The sequence below is a fragment of the Chelonia mydas genome, chromosome 11 (genome assembly GCF_015237465.2).
Source record: "Chelonia mydas isolate rCheMyd1 chromosome 11, rCheMyd1.pri.v2, whole genome shotgun sequence".
Lineage (NCBI taxonomy): Eukaryota > Metazoa > Chordata > Testudines > Cheloniidae > Chelonia > Chelonia mydas.
The window spans coordinates 47,187,524-47,206,410 of NC_051251.2; the positions used below are offsets into that span (position 1 = coordinate 47,187,524).

General features: G+C 40.6%; 1 protein-coding gene across 4 annotated transcripts in view; it reads right to left on the minus strand.

Moving 5' to 3' along the window:
* Window positions 1-18,887, minus strand: part of NCKAP1 (NCK associated protein 1) — a 112,587-nt gene that overhangs the window by 43,344 nt on the left and 50,356 nt on the right. For all 4 annotated transcript variants that reach the window (XM_037913195.2, XM_037913194.2, XM_037913193.2 and 1 more), the window contains 5 exons: window positions 14,710-14,806; window positions 14,430-14,536; window positions 11,606-11,738; window positions 8,586-8,667; window positions 6,709-6,767 (listed from right to left, as the gene is read on the minus strand). In XM_037913195.2, coding sequence (XP_037769123.1) covers window positions 6,709-6,767; window positions 8,586-8,667; window positions 11,606-11,738; window positions 14,430-14,536; window positions 14,710-14,806 — 478 coding nt within the window. The remainder of the gene's footprint in view (window positions 1-6,708; window positions 6,768-8,585; window positions 8,668-11,605; window positions 11,739-14,429; window positions 14,537-14,709; window positions 14,807-18,887) is intronic.

Sequence of the window (18,887 nt, forward strand, 5' to 3'; positions counted from 1 at the left end):
AGAAGTCCGGAAGTGGTGTGTGCATGGAAACCAAGAATGAATTGGAGGTAAGTGCATAGGCGTAGTTTGACTTCTATGTTTGGAGGGGCAAGGCGGGGGGGGGTAAGGTTCAGCAGGGTAGAGATTCAAGTGCAGGGGGCTCAAAAGGGGAATCTGGGTGCGTGGGTTTATGCGGGGGGTCTGGGTGCAGAGGGCTCAGTGGGGGGGGGGGGGGGGAGTTCTGGGTGTGTGTGTGGGGGGGCCCGGATGCAAGGGTGTTGGGTGGATGGGGGGGTAAGCTCCCCATACAGTGACCTTCCCACTGCAGCTGAGGAGTGATGGGGGCATAAAGCAGGGGAGGGGTGCAGTGCTTCATGCAGCCAGGGAGGCTCCTGGGGGTGGGTCTGACCCGGCCCCAGCTGTTCCAGGGGAAGAGGAAGTCCCGTCCTCCCAACCATGCCCCAGCAGCTCAGCCAGACGCAGAATTCCAATTCCCACAGGAGTCATTCACTCTGTCACCCACCTGGGAAGCAGCTCAGCCGCCTGCCTCTCCTAGGTCGCAGCTTTCCTGCCCTTCCCAACACAGCCCATGAGGGAGAAACTGACCTGCTACCAAACGACGCCTGGCTGACCCCCTCCACATTCCTCTGTGCCTCCCATTAGGCTGAGGAGGTGCGGGGGCGAGCAGCAACTCCAGGTGCTCTGTGCCTGGTCAGTTTCCCCACATGGGCTGTGTGGTGAGTCAACAGGAGCTGCTCCCTGCCCTCCCCTTATACAGCCCACGTGGGCACAGTGACCGGAAGGCACAGAATGCCTTGTGTCACTGCTCGCCCTGCCTCCTCAGCATTCCTCCATGGGGAGGAAGCGGGACTAAGGGAGAAATCTGAGCATCCCCTTGACCCCACCCACGCATCAGCTCTGAGATGTATCTAGTATGGGGGGGGTGCCCCTCTATGTCCCCACAATCTCCACCCATGGGTAGGTGAGAGACTATAGTATGGGCAATTGGTTCAAGATAGGCTTTGTCTTTACTGCAAAAAAAGGGTGTGTGTTATATAGCATAACTAACGTACATTAGCTATCTCACAGTAAATTCCTAGTGGACATAAGACACTGATGGTAGTTCATTCCGATGTGAATTTGAGTCTGAGTGCTTGTAATGACTGGAACCTATCCTTGGGCAGATTATTTTTTTTCTGATTTGGAGTTGATCCGGGCTCCTGTTAACTATCATCTGCAATTTGCACAAGTGATTTTTTCCTAGCTTATTAGGCAGCCCAGCCAGATGTACAGGGATACAGCATATTCAAGGCTCATTGCTGCCTCCTGCAGTAATCTGCCTCTGATCAGCCAGTCATCTAAGTATGGGTAGACATGGATGAAATGATGAAGGCAAGTGTTACTATCCTGAATCTGAGGAGGCATATATCTGTTCAGTCTTCTGAGTCTACGATAGGACAAAGATTCCCCTTTCTCTTTGGAATAAGGAATTACTGGGAATAAAACCCTCTCCTTCTGTATTACTCTACACAGGAGCTGTAGAGAAGTTTGCAAAGTATTGCATTTTTTTTTTTTTTTTTTTTTAAGGCTTGTGAGGGGGTCCCTGAAGAGGGATCGGAAAGGGAGGTGAGTAGTCAGGAGGGTGTACAAATGAATGGGATAACTACAGGTGATGACATCCAATATCCACTTGTCTGAGGTGATACTGGACCTAGCCTGATGGAATGAGGCAAGGTGGCTCCCAAAGGGTTATATTTGGCAAACAATCCTGATAGTTATTTTTTTCTCAATTCAAATAATTTTCATAGATTATAGTAAATATTTTACTAAACCTTCACACAGGTTGTCAATTTCCAATTTAATTTTATACAGGCTTATTTTTAAAAATATACCTGTATTTAATTTAAAATTTAAAAACATTAAATTTAATTTTTTAAACATTATCGATTTGTATTCGCCCTGAATCAGAAAAATTGCCAACTATGGCCTTTAACAAGGGGGATGAGTCAGGCCCGAGTTGGGCAGGGTTTAAACCCTGATAGTTTGCAGTTTGCCATGGTGGGAGGCCCAAGGCATCTACCCCTGCTATAAATACTGGAAACTGAATGAAGGGGGTGGGAGGTTTTTTTTGGGGGGAGGGAGAAAACGGGGAAATTTACAAATCAAAAATAAGGAGGGCGAAGACAGATTTGCTTCACCAAACAGTTTAGAAACTGGTTATAAGCTGGCCATCAGGAAGTTTAGACCTGAAATTAGACGAAGGTTTCTAACCATCAGAGGAGTGAATTTCTGGAACAGCCTTCCAACGGGAGAAGTGGAGGCAAAAAGGTCATATCTGGCTTCAAGACTAAGCTTGATAAGTTTGTGGAGGTTATGGTATGACGGGATAGCCTAATTTTGGCAATTAATTGATCTTTGACTATTAGCGGTAAATATGCCCAATGGCCTATGATGGGGTGGGATCTGAGTTATTACATAGAATTCTTTCCTGGGTATCTGGCTGGTGAGTCTTGCCCACATGCTCAGGGTTCAGCTGATTGCCATATTTGGGGTCGGGAAGGAATTTTCCTCCATGACAGATTGGAAGAGGCCCTGGGGGGGTTTTCGCCTTCCTCTGCAGTGTGGGGCACGGGTCACTTGCTGGAGGACTGTCTGCACCTTGAAGTCTTTAAACCACGATCTGGGGACTTCAATAGCTCAGACATAGGTTAGAGGTTTGTTGCAGGAGTGGGTGGGTGGGATTCTGTGGCCTGCGTTGTGCAGAAGGTCGGACTAGAAGATCATAATGGTCCCTTATGACCTTAAAATCTATAAGTCAGAAGCTCCATAGGAGTAGCAGGTCAGATGCTTGCTGGGTTTTGTCTCGTTGCTACAGGTGGTAAATCCGAACTCCTCCTCAGGGAGGAGTTCAGTCAAATTGCCCTTTATGTCTTAGCACGAAAGGACACAGGTTGCATGCACAGCCCTGATGGATGCTGCAATTCAAAAAAGCCCACTTCGCACACACCAAGAACCTCTCTCTCCTACTAACTATACATGTTCTTTTGCAGATGTAGGGAGAAGAGTAGATATGAGGAAGAGCTGGACCCAATTCTGCCAGCAGTCCCTGACTGAAGATGTTCAAAGAATCAGAAAGGCTCAACCTCACTCCCTGCTCTCAATGCATGGGCATAAGCCAGCAGCTTCCTGGGCTAGTAGGCTCTGCAAAACCAATCTCTTGCATGTGATAAGAATCTGAACAACGTCCATTTGAAAGCCTGCTTATTGGTAGAAGAGGGAACATCTCAGCCAAAACAGTATCTCAGCTTAGTCTTTGGACAGTGCTTGGTTAATTCTGGGAATGCTGCTCTTTCCCGATGTCATTAGCATATCACCTGCAGATCCTGCCTTCAGTCAAGAAGTGGAGATAGGAGCTAGAAATGGAACAGTGGATCAAAGCATTAATACCAAGATTGGTCTGTGCTGAATAGTAGTCCTGAAGAAATTACAATCTAAAGGCAGGAGTGAATATGACAACAAAACACAACACAGAATGCTTCATGGCGTAACACTTTCCAAAGTTTCTGAAAGAGCAGAAGGAAGAATCCAGCCATACATTTTATTACAAGGTCACTCCAGGTGCATGTGGTACTGTGAGGTGAGGAGACAATGTGAAATCAGAAAAGAAGCTTGAAGAGGCATGTATGAAGAGATGGAAGCAGAAATGTAAGAAATGGGTGGAGGCATGAACAGCTTTGAAGAAGCAAAAAAGCAGCTTGACTCTGCAAAGACTGAAGAGGGTGGGAGACAATCATCCCCTCCTGCATCTCCAGCTATTAAATGAATTTTACAGTTTTAAATCCCAATTAGGATTCTACTATAAGTTTCCCATTTTAAAAAAGCATAGGTGGGCCAAAAGGGACCCAAGACAAGGCTAGTTCACTCCAAATTTAACCTGATAATTTTTCCTGCATTTCTTTGTTGTGTATGTAATTCTTGATGTATAGACATCAACATTTAAACAAATGCTTCAATTCACTCCTTAAAAACAAAAAGACATCAGCAGGATAGTACTCATGAACAGTCTTCTAACAACATATCAGTGACTGATGGATGGAAAACAAATGGGTAGCAAAAAAGACTTCAGTTTTGTGCTTCTAAATGGTAGCTATAATCAGAGTTTTTAAAAAAAAGGTTTAAAAGCTCTGACAAATGTCATGTACTGTCCTTTTTAACATGCTAGTAGTGATAGTCCAACTCTGTTGAAGACAATGGCAGAACTCCCATGAAGTTCAGTGGGGACAGGATTTCAACTTAGATGTTTTACGGAAAATTTGATATTAGGATATTAGGCTTTAGGAAAATCTGCCTATCTAATCACCATACCCAACAAAATCTCTAATCACTCTTTTCTGCTTTCCATTTTAACTCTATAAATATAGTCTAATCTCAGCACAGTAAAATAAGAAATGGTAAATTCTGCTTTGTTTTTACTATTGTTATAAAGTACACAATGATTACTATAAGTAAGATATGAGAAACATTAACTTTCTTTATTTTTCAGTTTGCGCAGCCCACAGCACTTTTTGAATCATAAGCCATGTGTTTGTGTGTATTTTCTTGCAGCAATTGGAGAGACACTGTAAAACGTAGAAAAATGATTAAATAAAAATTGGCAAGGAAGTTCAGGAACAGGTGTAGAAATCTAACTTTTAAAAAAATGACTAGATTTCAAGTTGCCAGTGCCCCCTTTAGCAGACAATATTATAGTTACTCTCTTTTTTCATATCAGCAAAGGGTGAGTTACAAAGCAAGATTTACAGTATGCCAGTATGAAATTCATGTATTTACAGAAAAGTGCTGAAAAAATGCAAGGCAAGTACTATCTGTCATCAATGGCTGACAAGTTATTATTACTTATATTAGCTTCCATTTATATTTAAAAATAGATTGTACCCTTCCATTTAATGCACTACAGGAGAAGAGTCTGATATGTAATGGTATTCAGATTTATGCTTAATTTTAACTAATAACAAAATCTAGGGTTTTTTCCCCCCTAATAACCAATTTTTGTTGAAAGTGAAATATTTTTTTAAATAGGAGTTTTCTTATTTCTATCACAACAAAGAGTTCATTTGAGGATCTAATACCTCAGATTTGGCTACTAATGTTCTGTTGAAGAGACCTTCCAGTTCTTTTTAAAACAAATATTGCTACAGCTCCCTGCAATTACCAATCAGAATGTGTAACTCTGCTACTGTTGCAGATGTTACATGCGAGGAAGTTAATTTAAGAATTTCAGTCACATTACATCTGCAGCCAAAGATTTCCTGGGCCCAAATCCAAAAAGATCTTTGAGCATGTGTTTTATTTGTGAAAAACAGTTACATTAAAAGGGAGATCATGTTTTTCCAATCCTGTCTTTACAGCTTCTTTGCACAGCTGAGGAAAACCAGGCACTTTATGCTATCTTAAAAATACTTTCCCAGAAAGATGACTGGCCTGCCACTTGACAATCTGGAATTTTGCTTTTCTTTCCAATAAAACACTAAAAAACAGGAATATTATTTGGAATATTATTCTCTTAATATTTGGAAGTCTACAGTGATTTTGTTTCAGAGTAGCAGCCCAAAACCCATGTCTATGCCAAATTTCATTCTACCTATCTCAATATTCTTCCATGTCAACAATACACAGTATTTTTCACTTTCTTGCTTAAATGGTTGCGTGGTATGGTAATGTGATGCTTAAACAGAGCAAAGGAAAGCTCTACCTATGCAAAATTTGTATTTCAATTTACATTTGTAAAAGTAATTTGGGGTCTACTACAATTAAGGGTGTAATAAAAGACAATGAAAAGTACGGCCATACATTGGCAAGTGACTATGTAAAAACAGTAGTCATTCAACAGATTTGTTTCACTGTGTGTAGTCAGAATTGCATCTACTTACTCTACAAACATAAATAAGTTTTAATTATTTTTTAATCCTGTTAGCACTGCAGGGCCAATATTACTGGGACTGAGCGCGTTGTATTCTATTTTGGTTCAAGCACCAGATTTGTTAACTAAGTTCTAATGGTACGGCTAAATTCTGCCATTAGTTACATCTGTGCAGACTCATAAGAGAAAAATTGTACAAGTGTAAATAAGATCAGAAGGTAACTTGAGGAATCTGTATTACTGGTGATAATGCAAGAGCCAGAAAAAACACAACTTTCAGATCCAGGGTTGAATTTCCAGTGCTGACATTTATTTGGCGGGGCGGGGCGAGAGGAGTTTGGAACTAAGGAACCTTTGAAACAAACACAGAACACAATGACATGTTTAGAGCCACTTTTCAGAGAACAATCACACTCTAAGCTTCCATTATATTTTACTGATGTGAAAACCACTAAGACAATACTAGATATGCCATTTATATTGATTATCTCAAATGCAATCAATGACCAATCTAATGGAATATAATACAGTTATATAAACGATACCTTGTTAATACAGCTGGCCACGCAATAGCATGAAGTATTTAGACACTTGAGCATTTAATTTTTTTAATTCTCAGTTAAAAACCTTATGATTTTCTTTCTGATCTGTAATAAATTTTATTTTGTAGCAGTATATTAAGTTGTCCTCCTTTCAATATCTGTCACTCACTTGCAAGATAAACACAGTTAAACAGGCAATAATAGATAATTTAAAAACCAATAATTCCTTACAACATACATGCAGAAGTACATACATTTAAAACTTACCTGCAATCTAAACCAATCTAATCTCATTCCTCTGAAGTCAAACACCTCTCCATCTTCAACTGCATCAGAAAAAAACACAGACTAAAATAAAATCTTTAAAAAGTAAATATGAATACAAAAATTCAATCATTTTTCTAAGGACAATTTTAATACCAAGGTTCTTAATGTACACTTTCTTTAGGACAGAGGTGGGCAAACTACGGTCTGCAGGACCGTCCTGCCCGGCCCCTGAGCTCCTGGCAGGGGAGGTTAGCCTTGGCCCCTCCCCTGCAGCCTCAGCTCGTCACGCCGCCAGTGCTCTGGCCTGCCGCTCCTGCCAGACAGTGCGGCAGACTCCAGCCAGGCGGCAGGGCTGCAAGCTCCTGCTGCTCTGAGCAGCACGGTAAGGGAGTGGGGGGGTTGAACAAGGGGTGGCTAGGGGTGGAGGTTCTGGGGGGGGGACGGTCAGGGGACTGGGAACAGGGGCAGTTGGATAGGCGTGGGAGTCCCAGGGGGCCTGTCAAGGGGTGGGGGTGTGGATAGGGGTCAGGGCAGTCAGGGGACAGGGAGGGCTGGATAGGAGGTGAGGGTCCGGGGGGAGTGGTTAGGGGGAGGTGGTCCCAGGAGGGGGCGGTCATGGGACAAGGAGAGGAGGGGGGCATTGGATGGGTCAGGGGTTCTGAAGGGGGCAGTCACGGAGCAGGCAGTGGGAGGGGTCGGATAGGGGACAGGGGCCAGGCTGTTTGGGGAGGCACAGCCTTCCCTACCTGGCCCTCCATACAGTTTAGCAACCCTGATGTGGCCCTCGGGCCAAAAAGTTTGCCCACGCCTGCTTTAGGAGAATAAGGTTAGATTTGGTCTGATAATTTACTTAAAATTATTCCAACCCAGCATATATGATCATGCGAATAAAACTGACTTTGAGTGGATAAAGCATTTATATGTATGAGTTATGAATAACACTTACTTTAAATGAAAAAGTGGGACTACTACCACAAAAACTGTAACAGTTTTGTCAAAGTTGCAGCTACAAAGGCTTGTGTGTCTATCCTAAGCCTGGTAAATGTATGATAAGGACCACATAGCTGCTTTGCAGACCTCTTCCTCACAGCCTAACAGGTGAAGTTGCCTCTCAAGGAATGGACTCTGGTCCCCTCAGAGTAAGAAAAGCAATAATACAATACACTGTTACCCTAGATTGTGCGCACCGACAATGGTAACTAAAGATTAAACATAAGGAGTCCCTTAGGTTAACAACATGCCTATCAGAAATTGACTTTATAGTAGTCTAATTTGACATACCACTACATGACATTGCTCTGATATGCCCACTGCATAATAAAGATGATGTTCTGCCCACTGTGCATTTTACAGAAAAGACCAAGTAATTTTTAATACTTTCAATGCTCTATTATCCCACTGTTTTTCTTCCTCCTCTTTCACTTAATCACTTTGATGCTGTGTTGCGGCATTCCAAATTCTGCGAACTGAAATCAGTGGAACACCATGACAATGTATGTGCAGCAGCAATGAAAGTGCATTTTGCCTGATATAAGTTTTTCACTCCTGCTTAAGATTCCAGGTACACTCTTTCCCATTTATAGCTGTGCCAGCAACAGCAATGTGAAACTTACTTGAATACTAATTTCTGAAAATCAGAGATCAGGATTCCTTCCAATAAATTTCCCTTTGCTGAATGCGCACTGATGTATCAAGCAGATGGGGCTGTACAAGACAACAGGAAGCAAACAGGAGGAAGAAGAATGGAGAGTAGCAGCCACCATACAGAATGGGATTAAGATCTCAGATCCTAAAACACCAGAAAGCCTGAGCTTCAAGGTAATAGAGACTAAGCTCCAGTCCACTTTTGCTTGAGCTCTTCATCTGAACAGACTTACCTTGTTTCACACTCAGGGAAGTCATAGTGTTTACAAAGGAGGACATGATGATTGATTCATCTTCAGGGCACACTGAAAGATTCTAAAACAATGGAAACACATTAATGGCTTAACAGAAACAATACCAAGAATAATCAAGTCCACAAATTTAATAAATACACACCAGAGTGGCTTTTTAAAAAACTTCTTCTTAAAAAGTTAACTTTAAGAACAAGAAAACAGAATCTCTAGAGGAAGCCTTAATTTAGGAGACTGGTGCAAGTGGTTCTGGAACGAATAAACTTTTCCAAGCTGTCCTCAGCCAGTGATGAGAAAAAATATTACAATCCCTGTGTAGCTGCAAATGGATTTAAGCAATACTTTAGTGAACAGTGCACTGTTATGAGCATTCTAGGTAAAGCCTCCACTCTCTCCAGCCTAGTCATTCAGGCAATAGTCACTACACATTTTTCTGTTCCTAGTATTTTGCTGAACTAGATGGACACCTGACCTCTCTGCATGCAAAAGTTAGACCAGGCAAGCTGCAAGACAGACTATTAAACACATGACCACACTAGCTCACCACCTTGCTTCCCATTAAATTCTACTTCAACTATGATTTCCACATCTAACAGTTCATGAACCGACAGTTAGATATGATTTATACCAGTTGTTTTCAACCTGGGGGTCCACAGACATCTAAGATTTCCAAAGGGGTCCACACCTCCATTCGAAATTTTGTAGGGGTCCTCAAACAAAAAAGGTCAAAAACCACTGATTTATACCATTTGGAAGATGAGATATGAATATTTCAGACAATATAAAAAGTACTGTTTCACAGAGATAGCAGTTGTTGGAAACACTAAGACCATATTGCAATGGAAGACTACTTATATAAAAATTACTGTTTTGGTTAATTCTGATTATGGTCAATATTCTTTGATTTTCAGACATGGAGTTTCAAAAGACACTGGATCTCACCACTTAATCACTTCAACCTATCACTGTGTTTTTGGTATTGGTCAAGGACTAAAAGTAGTTAGCTCCAGGACTCAACCCGGTATTATGATCATTTCCTCATTTCATGGTTCATCTTAACGTACATTTGTACAAAGAGCTCAAAGGTCATTTACTGTGTCTAGAAAATCATCTCTCAGGGTTCACTGATGTCAAATTCAGAAAAAATGTAATTTATACCATCACTTTGGAGCATGTAGTTATGAAGAAATAAGAGTACAACTTTTATAGATATAACTTTTCCAGATAATAGATAAGGATGATTTGATGACAGGTGAAACATATATAAGCAGCAAAAAGCAAGTATTTAAATTGCTAGAAGCAATTCAATCATTCCAAATCAGTAACTCCAAGTATTCACTTAGTTTTAAATAACAATTTAAAAAGAATTAAAATGTAAACAACTGTGGACAGTTATTGTTACTGTTTTACAGTATTAAGTTCAATAATTAAAACAGAATTTACACCACTTACAATAATTAGGTTGAATATCTACAATCTAATTAAATAAGAAATGAATGCACTCATGTGGACAGAAGTACGATTAGCAAAATGTGAGCTCCCTCTACTGGTCACACAAAAGTAAAGTGTAAATATACTACAGATCACCATTCCATACCTTGGTCATCCTCTAGGTGAAGAAAATAATTTGGCTAATATTGTGTTAATCATACTAATTTCCAGTTGCTTTGAGCTTTAAAAACAAAACAGTTTTCACAAGATACCAATTCTATTCCTGGCAAGTTATTTTACATAAACTCAAAACTTGTCTGCTTTGCCTGTTGCTATGGAAATATCATTTGCTGAATGTTATCAGCATATTTAATACTATCCAAAAGTCCTGGCCTTCAAGAATCACATAGTGAAGTCTGATTGAGAGTTCTGTTGCTTAGCCTGCCCATGCCCCAGGCAATGATGAGTTAAAAGTCACTTTCAAAATAAAAATATATATAGTTAGTGGCTTTCTTGATCTGAGAGTTTTGAGCCATCCAAGCTCTATCACTCTGGTTTGCAGCCATGGCCGCTGATATTTTAGGTATAGCTACTCTGACAAAATAAATGGAATTTTCCTGTGATATCTCTGCATTCTCTGCCCTACTGGCCTGTCCCAAGCAGGCAAAGGTGCCTTACAGGCAAGAGATATGACACTAGTGAAGAATCTCATCACCAGTCAGTTACATATATTTCAACAAACTCCTGTTAAGCAGATGGGAGAACTTGAAGCAGCTGCTTTGAAGCACTGAACCTCTATTTCTACCCTTTCAGGAGCTAGTGAAGACAGGGACTTTACTTGGGAGATGATGTGCCCAGGTGCTAGGATATCAAATGTGGAGAAACCTTCAACCTAACGGAAATAGCAAAGGTATCCCTTTGAAATAGCAAAGGTATCCATGGACATCAGTGTACATCTCCATGGTACAGGGGCTGTCTCTTGTGTAAAAAAACAGTAACTTAGTAGGTAGAGGTATTGCAAAGAGGTCCATATATTGAAGGTAGCCCCAACCACCCCTCTGAGATGGGGAGGAATCAGTGAACTTTGTGAGCATGTTCCCCTTTGTGGTCAGAAATTTCTTTTGAGACATTTGCAGTTCCATTTGTGTAGTCTAGATCCATTTGTGTAGTCTAGATCCTGTCCGTTCCTTTTTCACACTGATAGAAGCAGGAATGTACCATGCACTGGTGAGGTGGTTCAACAGTTTTACAACTCTGAAGCTACAGGAGTTCTTGCCAGTCACTTGTTGAAAGAACACAGCCAGGAGTCTTAATCTATTTTAGTTTGTACCTTTAGGTGAATATAGATTTTTTTTCACCAAAAGCTCAATCTCTATAGCACAAAGCAGAACCATGAACTATTTGGTTTGTTTTATTTTGCAAAAGTTATTATTTAAACAGCACAAATGCAGCGAAGTTTTATACAAAGTGAGATGCATTTCTAGATGCCACATCAGACACAACAGCTAAACAAGCTCTTTGGCAAACGTGCAGATGTGTTTATAAAAACAAATGAACAAACAGCCCCTCACCTGCACAAGTTCATTTAAGACCACAGCATCAAAACCTGAGAGATACTGCACATAATATCTCTGCATCACTGGTCCATATTTTCGCACATGAGCTCTGAGCTCTTCCATGTAGAATATCAGTTCAGCTATGTGCCTTAGGAAGCAAAAAAAAGGAAAAGTTTACAAATACAAAAACATACCCCTCTTGAAAGAGGTCAAGATAGAGCCCTTTCCACTAGAAACACTTGTTTACAAACGATTTAGAACAGTATATTGGCTTTAAGCTTTCACTGTTTTCTTTTAAAAAAACATTATTTACTAGAGTCTTTCAGTGAGAAGGGAAAAAAACACAAGGCTCTGGCCCCAAAGGAACGCTTTTAGATCCAACTCTATTCTCTAAAGAAATCCTCCCTCTCACACTAGCACCGCAATTGAAATGTCTGTATCATCTACTAATCAAATTGATTAATTCTGTGAAATACAACTTAAATAATAATTATAATGGTGAGGCTTTCATACTGGAAGTTCTACCTACTAAAATATAAATCAGTTTACAAAACAAGATCAAAGTTTCTTTATCTGCTGGATGCTCACTAGTCTGGAAACAGGCTATGCCTAGCAGTACCCACAACGAGTGATACTATACAAAGAACTAGGGAGCAGCACTATCTTAGGGCCTGTCTACACTTGAAACGCTATATCGGCACAGTTGCAGCGCTGCAGATGCACTGCTGGAGCACTTCAGTGTAGAGACTCATTACAGCAATGGGAGGGGTTCTCTGATGAGCGTAGTTAATTCACCTCCCTAAAAGGCAGTAGGTAAGTCAATGGGAAAATTCTTCTGTCAACCTAGCACTGCCTACCCGGGGGAAATTAGATCATCTTATCCGACACTCAATGCCCCCAAGTGATGGACCTGGGAGACTTAATTTTTTAGCCTTAGACCTGGCCTTAGATTATGGCTCCCAGCATTGTCTGAAAACCATACCTCTTAATGTGCTAAACATCCACTTAATTTCAAATGAAGCTGTGAACTGATTGCCAGGTAGTTACTTGATAGATTTAATCCAGAGATTTTCTGTTCTACCCAAAAGTTAGTGATTTTTCTGGTGGCAGTGATTTTTCTGGTCACCCAACACGAGCTCAGTATACTTCTTTAATACATATGAAGAGGCACTCTGATAGGATATGAAGGCCTCTCCTCACCCTTGGAGCTACTGAACAGAACAAAAACTCTGACCTGCAAAAGCCAGATGGCGAAGTAACTAGAATTTTAAGGTCCTAGTCTAGAATTTTAACTAGACTAAACCTAGGTTATGGCACATGTGAATAAGATATACACAACATATGTTAATGGTAATTTTTCTGGTTCTAGGAGAACTACTGTCCAGCCTGTAAATAAATGATGGTAGGGATTATCTAACAGCCACCTTATTGAGGGAGCATTAGGAAACTCTCCACACTCCTGTCCAAGGAAACAATCACTATGAACGGTTACCTAAAACAAGTAAATGGACACAAAGATTTGAGAAAAGGAACGTGAGCCCATGCAGCACTGTATTTAATTTCCATCCAAGAACTACCCAGCAAGGGATTTATGACAGGTTCTCCGCTCCCCTCAGACCTGCATAGTGAAGGGTGACACACACAGTGGACAACATTCACAGAAGGGCCTCTGATGGCTCCTCAAACACTGAGCGCAAAGGGTTTTTGCATACCACAGATGGCACAGGGTTACGTTGTACACACTAGGGTAATTTCTCCTAGGTAAGGTAATAAGTTTAAGGTGAATATCCTTCTTGGTATTAGTATTGAAGAGATGTGACAGCCAATATTGTTAGGAGTTTTCTTTTCATAAACCAAGCCTTTACATGTAGTTTTTCTAGTATTCCACAGACTCAGCATATGAGATTTGTTGAAGGAAAAATATTAGGATTAACAGCTAATGGGTGCCAGCATGGTGTTATTAGGATCAGATTTTATCTAGTTTTCTCTCTCTCAAAACCTATGGAACCAAGTGAATGGGATGTATCAGCTGACTCTCCCCAGTGGATGGAGAATAGATCACTGGTTGAATCACAGGGTTTCCTATTCTAATTGTAAAGCACAGAAAGCTCGATCTTCACTGTTGTGAAGAGATTCATGGTTAGCTTGCTCTACTGATAGCAAACCTTCAAGGAACTTTCCAGTCAGTTTTTACTCTCATGGGAGAAGAGATTCACAGAGATTAGCTAGTCCACCTGAAGACAGAGAAGTTCCTGGATTGGCTACTTAAGAGAGCTGGCGCTGTTCCCCCCGAAGTCCATCAGAATCATTTCTTTATTCAGGTCTCCTGCTGCCACCTTGCTTGTTTATGTATGGCACTTTGTACAACTGGATTAGGGCTATCTGATTTAACACTAGTCACTTGAACTTCTCCATAGGATTGGGGTATTAGTAATTTTACAATGCAAGATAAATTTAAAACTAATTTCTATCTATATAATTTTCTGTTACATTGCTTCAACAAAAAGTATATGCAGCTGGTTTACACAAACCAAGGCTAGTCAAAATTTTTCCATCTGAACTGCTTCCAAGATCAATTGGGGTTTTGACTAAATTTTTAATGAAAAGTGTCAGCTGTCTGCACCAAGTTTTAAGTTTTCATCAAAAAGTTCCAGTTTTTGGCTAAAATTTCAGGGTTTAGTATTTCAATGAAAAGTTGAAATTTCCACTTTTCTGAACAGCCCTAATTCACACATACACCCACAATGATTCCTGCACAGATCATCTTACATTCAAATATATTTTCCCTGTTAATTCTGCATAAAGATTTAAAGTACCACACTAAATATTGTTAACCTACTTATCTATGAAGTCATCTGCACTCTTTTTAGGCATGTTATCTGCATGACGAAGAAGCCAAATAATTTCATCACGAGCAAAGGATAATGCCATAAATACAAAAAGTGCCTGGAAAAGGAAAAATATCAATTAGTTCCTAAAACAAACACCTTATATGTATAGATTTTACCTTTTTTAAAGTAGAATTTTTTCCAAGACATGTTAAAAATTAGCTTATTGTAAGAAGTTTGAAAGAAAATGTAATAGGCTACATACCCATCAAATATAACTACTGCAATTACCTTGGGACCTAACAGGCCTGGCTGATCGGACAGGACAGTAGCTAGTTCTTTCAGTGCAGACCGTAAAAACTTGCGTCTTTCTCTATGCATTGATCCACTGTATTAAAAAACCAAAGATTGAAATTCATTAATCATCAATATCTACTCTGAGTCACTATAAAAATGGGTTGGGGGAAGAGTTTTATTTTTAAATTAAATGTTTTGGTCTTAATATTTACAGTTCATATTTCACCAACTTCAAAGAAAATTCAGTAATTGAAAGAACAAGGGTCAGACTAAAAATGTCACCTCCATTACTAATACTTTAAATCACTAAGAAGTTTAATAATCTATCCTTCACAACTCACTTTTCAATTTGTATTTCACTCAGGTTTCTAGCCAGTTACTTTGAGTTTTCACACATTAGCATAACAATGCTATATCGTGGAGATTTCAAAAAATGCTGGGGGAATGCGTAAACCAAAAAAATTGTCCCTTGGAAATTTGAACATTTATTTTGTTAAATAAACCTAAATTTGGGGCATAAACTACCTGGTTTCCTTGATGATGTATTATTTATAAAGCCTTACATCCCCACTGAATTTTGTCCTTAACAGAAACGTAGCAGGAAATTATTTTCAGGTATTTTATGTCTTAAAATGAAAAAAAAAAAAAAAAGTTGAGTTTTTAGACGTCTAATTTGCCTTTAAAAGCCAAACCTGTAGATGGCTATTAGGGTAACCAGTGTACGGGTCTTAAGTATGATATGCTCCCATGTATCTGAATGCCATGGGGAACATTGAATTTTTGGCTAACCCAGGGTTCAGATAAATGGAAGTGTTATTTTGAGGTAGATTTTAGCTGCAGACTGGGAGGCAGAAAAGGTCAAAGCACAGCTAGGAGTGGAAGGCTCAAAGAATCATTCGGGGCGCTGCTTCACTCAATTGGCTTCTGTTGTTGCCCTTCTAGGCTATGAGACAATGGCAGCACTCTGTCCTTCCCCCCCATGTACCCCACCTGCTCTGTGACTGTCTGGGTCCTCAGGCTGCCTCTGACCATCTGTGGCTGGACATGGACCCACAGAGATCCCCATCCGCTCTGTTCTTAGGAGGGGTGTCCCTGGTTGTTTTGGTAGGGTTTCATGGAGCATTCCTCAAAGAGAGGAGGAGGGTATAAAATAAGACCTATACATTATCTCTTCTCCTCTGTCTACTCACAGCAGCAAGACTGTTTCAAAGACAAAGAACCATCACTGAACTAGGGGGAGTGGTTCTCACTGGAAGGCTTTCCAGTTAGTATGGACTGCTGAAAGTTTTGGGTGAGAAAAATTCTTTTGCTTTCAAATATTATTTAGATTAGTAACGTTTAGGAAATAGCCTGTGTGTTTTACCTTTTGTAACCAATTCTGACTTTTATTCCTTTACTACTTCTCACTTAAAATCTTTCTCTAGTTAATAAACTTCTTTTATTCGTTTATCTAAACCAGTATGTTTTGATTTAAGAGTTTGGAGAATCTCTTCTCAGGTTAAAAAGGCTGGTGCATATTCACTCCCTTTGATGAAATGATGGACTTTTAATGAGCTTACTCTGTTCGGGGGTAAAGGGGTCCTGAGCAGTGCAAGACGCACATTCCTGGTGTGCAAGGCTGGGGCATTTGCGGGTGTTGCCTTGTTCTTGACTAGGTAGGAGAAAATCGATGCAACTCTGCTAGGAGTGACTTTCCATGCTAATGGCTGTGTGTGAGCAGAGCCTGGAGAGGCTGCTCGTCACTAGCAGAGCAGTGTAGAAGGCACCCGGGGCTACAGAGTAAAGGGGACAGTGGTTCAACAGTCCAGATTATACCCTGGGGAATATCACAGCAGTACCAGGGCAACTGCCTTACAGAAGTCTAAGTATATTACAGGAACACTATTACCTTATCAACCAAACTTGAAATCTCTTTAAAAAAATCATCTAGTTAGTTTGACAGGATATATTTTCCTTATGTCCAAGCTGATTGGCATTTATTATATTACCCTCTTAATTTTTTATTAATCAGGTCCTGTATCAACCACTCCATTATCTTGCTTGGGATCAATGTCAGGCTGACAATTACAGAGGTCATCCTGTTTACTCTTTTTAAATATTGGCACAACATTGCTTTCTTCTAGTCTTCTGAAACATCCCCAGTTCTCCAAGGCTTAATGAAAATCAACATTAACGGTCCAGTGAACTTGTCAGCTTTTTAAAAAAAGCTCTTGGATGCAAGTTGCCTAGAGCTGATGCTACTTTAGTAGCAGTTGTTTAACCTTCGCCTAAGATACTAGTGAAATGGAAAGAGTTATTATGAGACTACCTCATCTTCCCCACCCCACAAATACAGGACAGAAATATTTAATATCTGTGTTTTTTGTAGCATTAGTAATAATTTTACCATTTCTATCTAGTAATGGACTAATACTATTGCTAGGATTATTTTTGTTCCTAATATACTTTAACTACTTTTTGTCCTTAACTCTACTGGCCACAGATTGCTCCTTGTTCATAAGAATGGCCATACTGGGTCAGACCAAAGGTCCATCAAGCCCAGTATCCTGTCCTCTGACAGTTGCCAATGGCAGGTGACCCAAAGGGAAAGAACAGACAGGTTTTCATCAAGTGATCCATGCCCTGTCACCCAATCCCAGCTTCTGGCAAACAGAGGCTAGGGACACCATTCCTGCCAATCCTGGCTAATAGCCATTGATGGACCTACCTTCCATGAACCTATCTAGCTCCCTTTTGAACCCCGCTATAGTACTGGCCTTCACAACACCCTCTGGCAAGGAGTTCCAGAGGTTGACAGTGCGTTCCATGAAAAAATACTTTCTTGTGTTTGTTTTAAACCTGCTACCTATTAATTTCATTTGGTGGCCCCTTGTTCTTATATTGCGAGAAGGAGTAAATAACACTTCCTTATTTACTTTCTCCATACCACTCATGATTTTATAGACCTCTATCATATCCCACTTTAGTCACCTCTTTTCTAAGCTGAAAAGTCCCCATTTTACTAATCTCTCCTCATACGGAAGCCATTCTATACCCCTAATAATTTTGGTTGCCCTTTTCTGAACCTTTTCCAATTCCAATATACCTTTTTTTTTAGAGATGGTATGCCACATCTGCATGCTGTATTCAAGGTGTGAGCGTACCATGAATTTATATAAAGGCAATATGATATTTTCTGTCTTATCTATCCCTTTCTTGATGATTCCCAACATTCTGTTCGCTTTTTTGACTGCCACTGCACATTGAGTGGATGATTTCAGAGAACTATAATTGCTTTGCTTCTCTTATCAGTTTTCTACAGTTCCTACCTTCTGATTTATGTTCATTACTATCAACTTCACCTTTCTTCCGTGTGTGTGTCTCTCTCTCTCTCACACACACACACACGTTTGTTTTATAGCTGCCTTCATTTCTGCTCTAAACCACATTTTTTAACCAATATGGCTTTCCTCCTGAATTCTGGCTTTTTGGGTATCTACGAAAGTGTTCTTAAAAATACCTAATTCCTTCAGGCAGAGCTATGCAGTGCAAACAGGTTGGGGTGCACTGGAGAGTTGGGGGATGAAGGATGATTGGGATGCCAGAAGGTTATGATGCATTAGCTGACTGGGAGGCGGGGGTGCACTGGCACAGGTGGGGAGCAGAGGGTTGAAGTGCACTGGGGTTGCAAAAGGAGTGCACTAGCAGAGCTGTGGAGTGCAGGAAGGTAGGGGTGCAATGACAGTTGGAGGGTGCAGGAAGATTGGGGGTACCCTGGCCAAGCTAGGGGGTGCTATACCTGTCTCCAGACACCCCCGCCCCTCTCACCTCCACTACCATCCATCCACATTTATTCGCCTCCCCATATGACCTCAACACCCCCCTCCCTATATTCCCCCACACCCCATCCCCCAACACCTCTCCTTTCTCAGAAAGCATTCACATATAACATTTTCCCCCAAATACTTTGCTTATATTCCCCCAAAACAAAACTGCCACCCACGACTCAAATTACAGTAACTCCAAGGCAAATCCTTTTGTTTTAGGTGGGGGCTTGTGATTAATTTATCTTTAGATGTGTTAACTAAAGGGTGACTTCACAGCAACCAAGAGGTCCGTGATGCTTTTGGGACGAGAGGGAGGGAGGGGAGCTGCAACTCTGGAACCTAAATTTGAATCACTAATGCGATCAT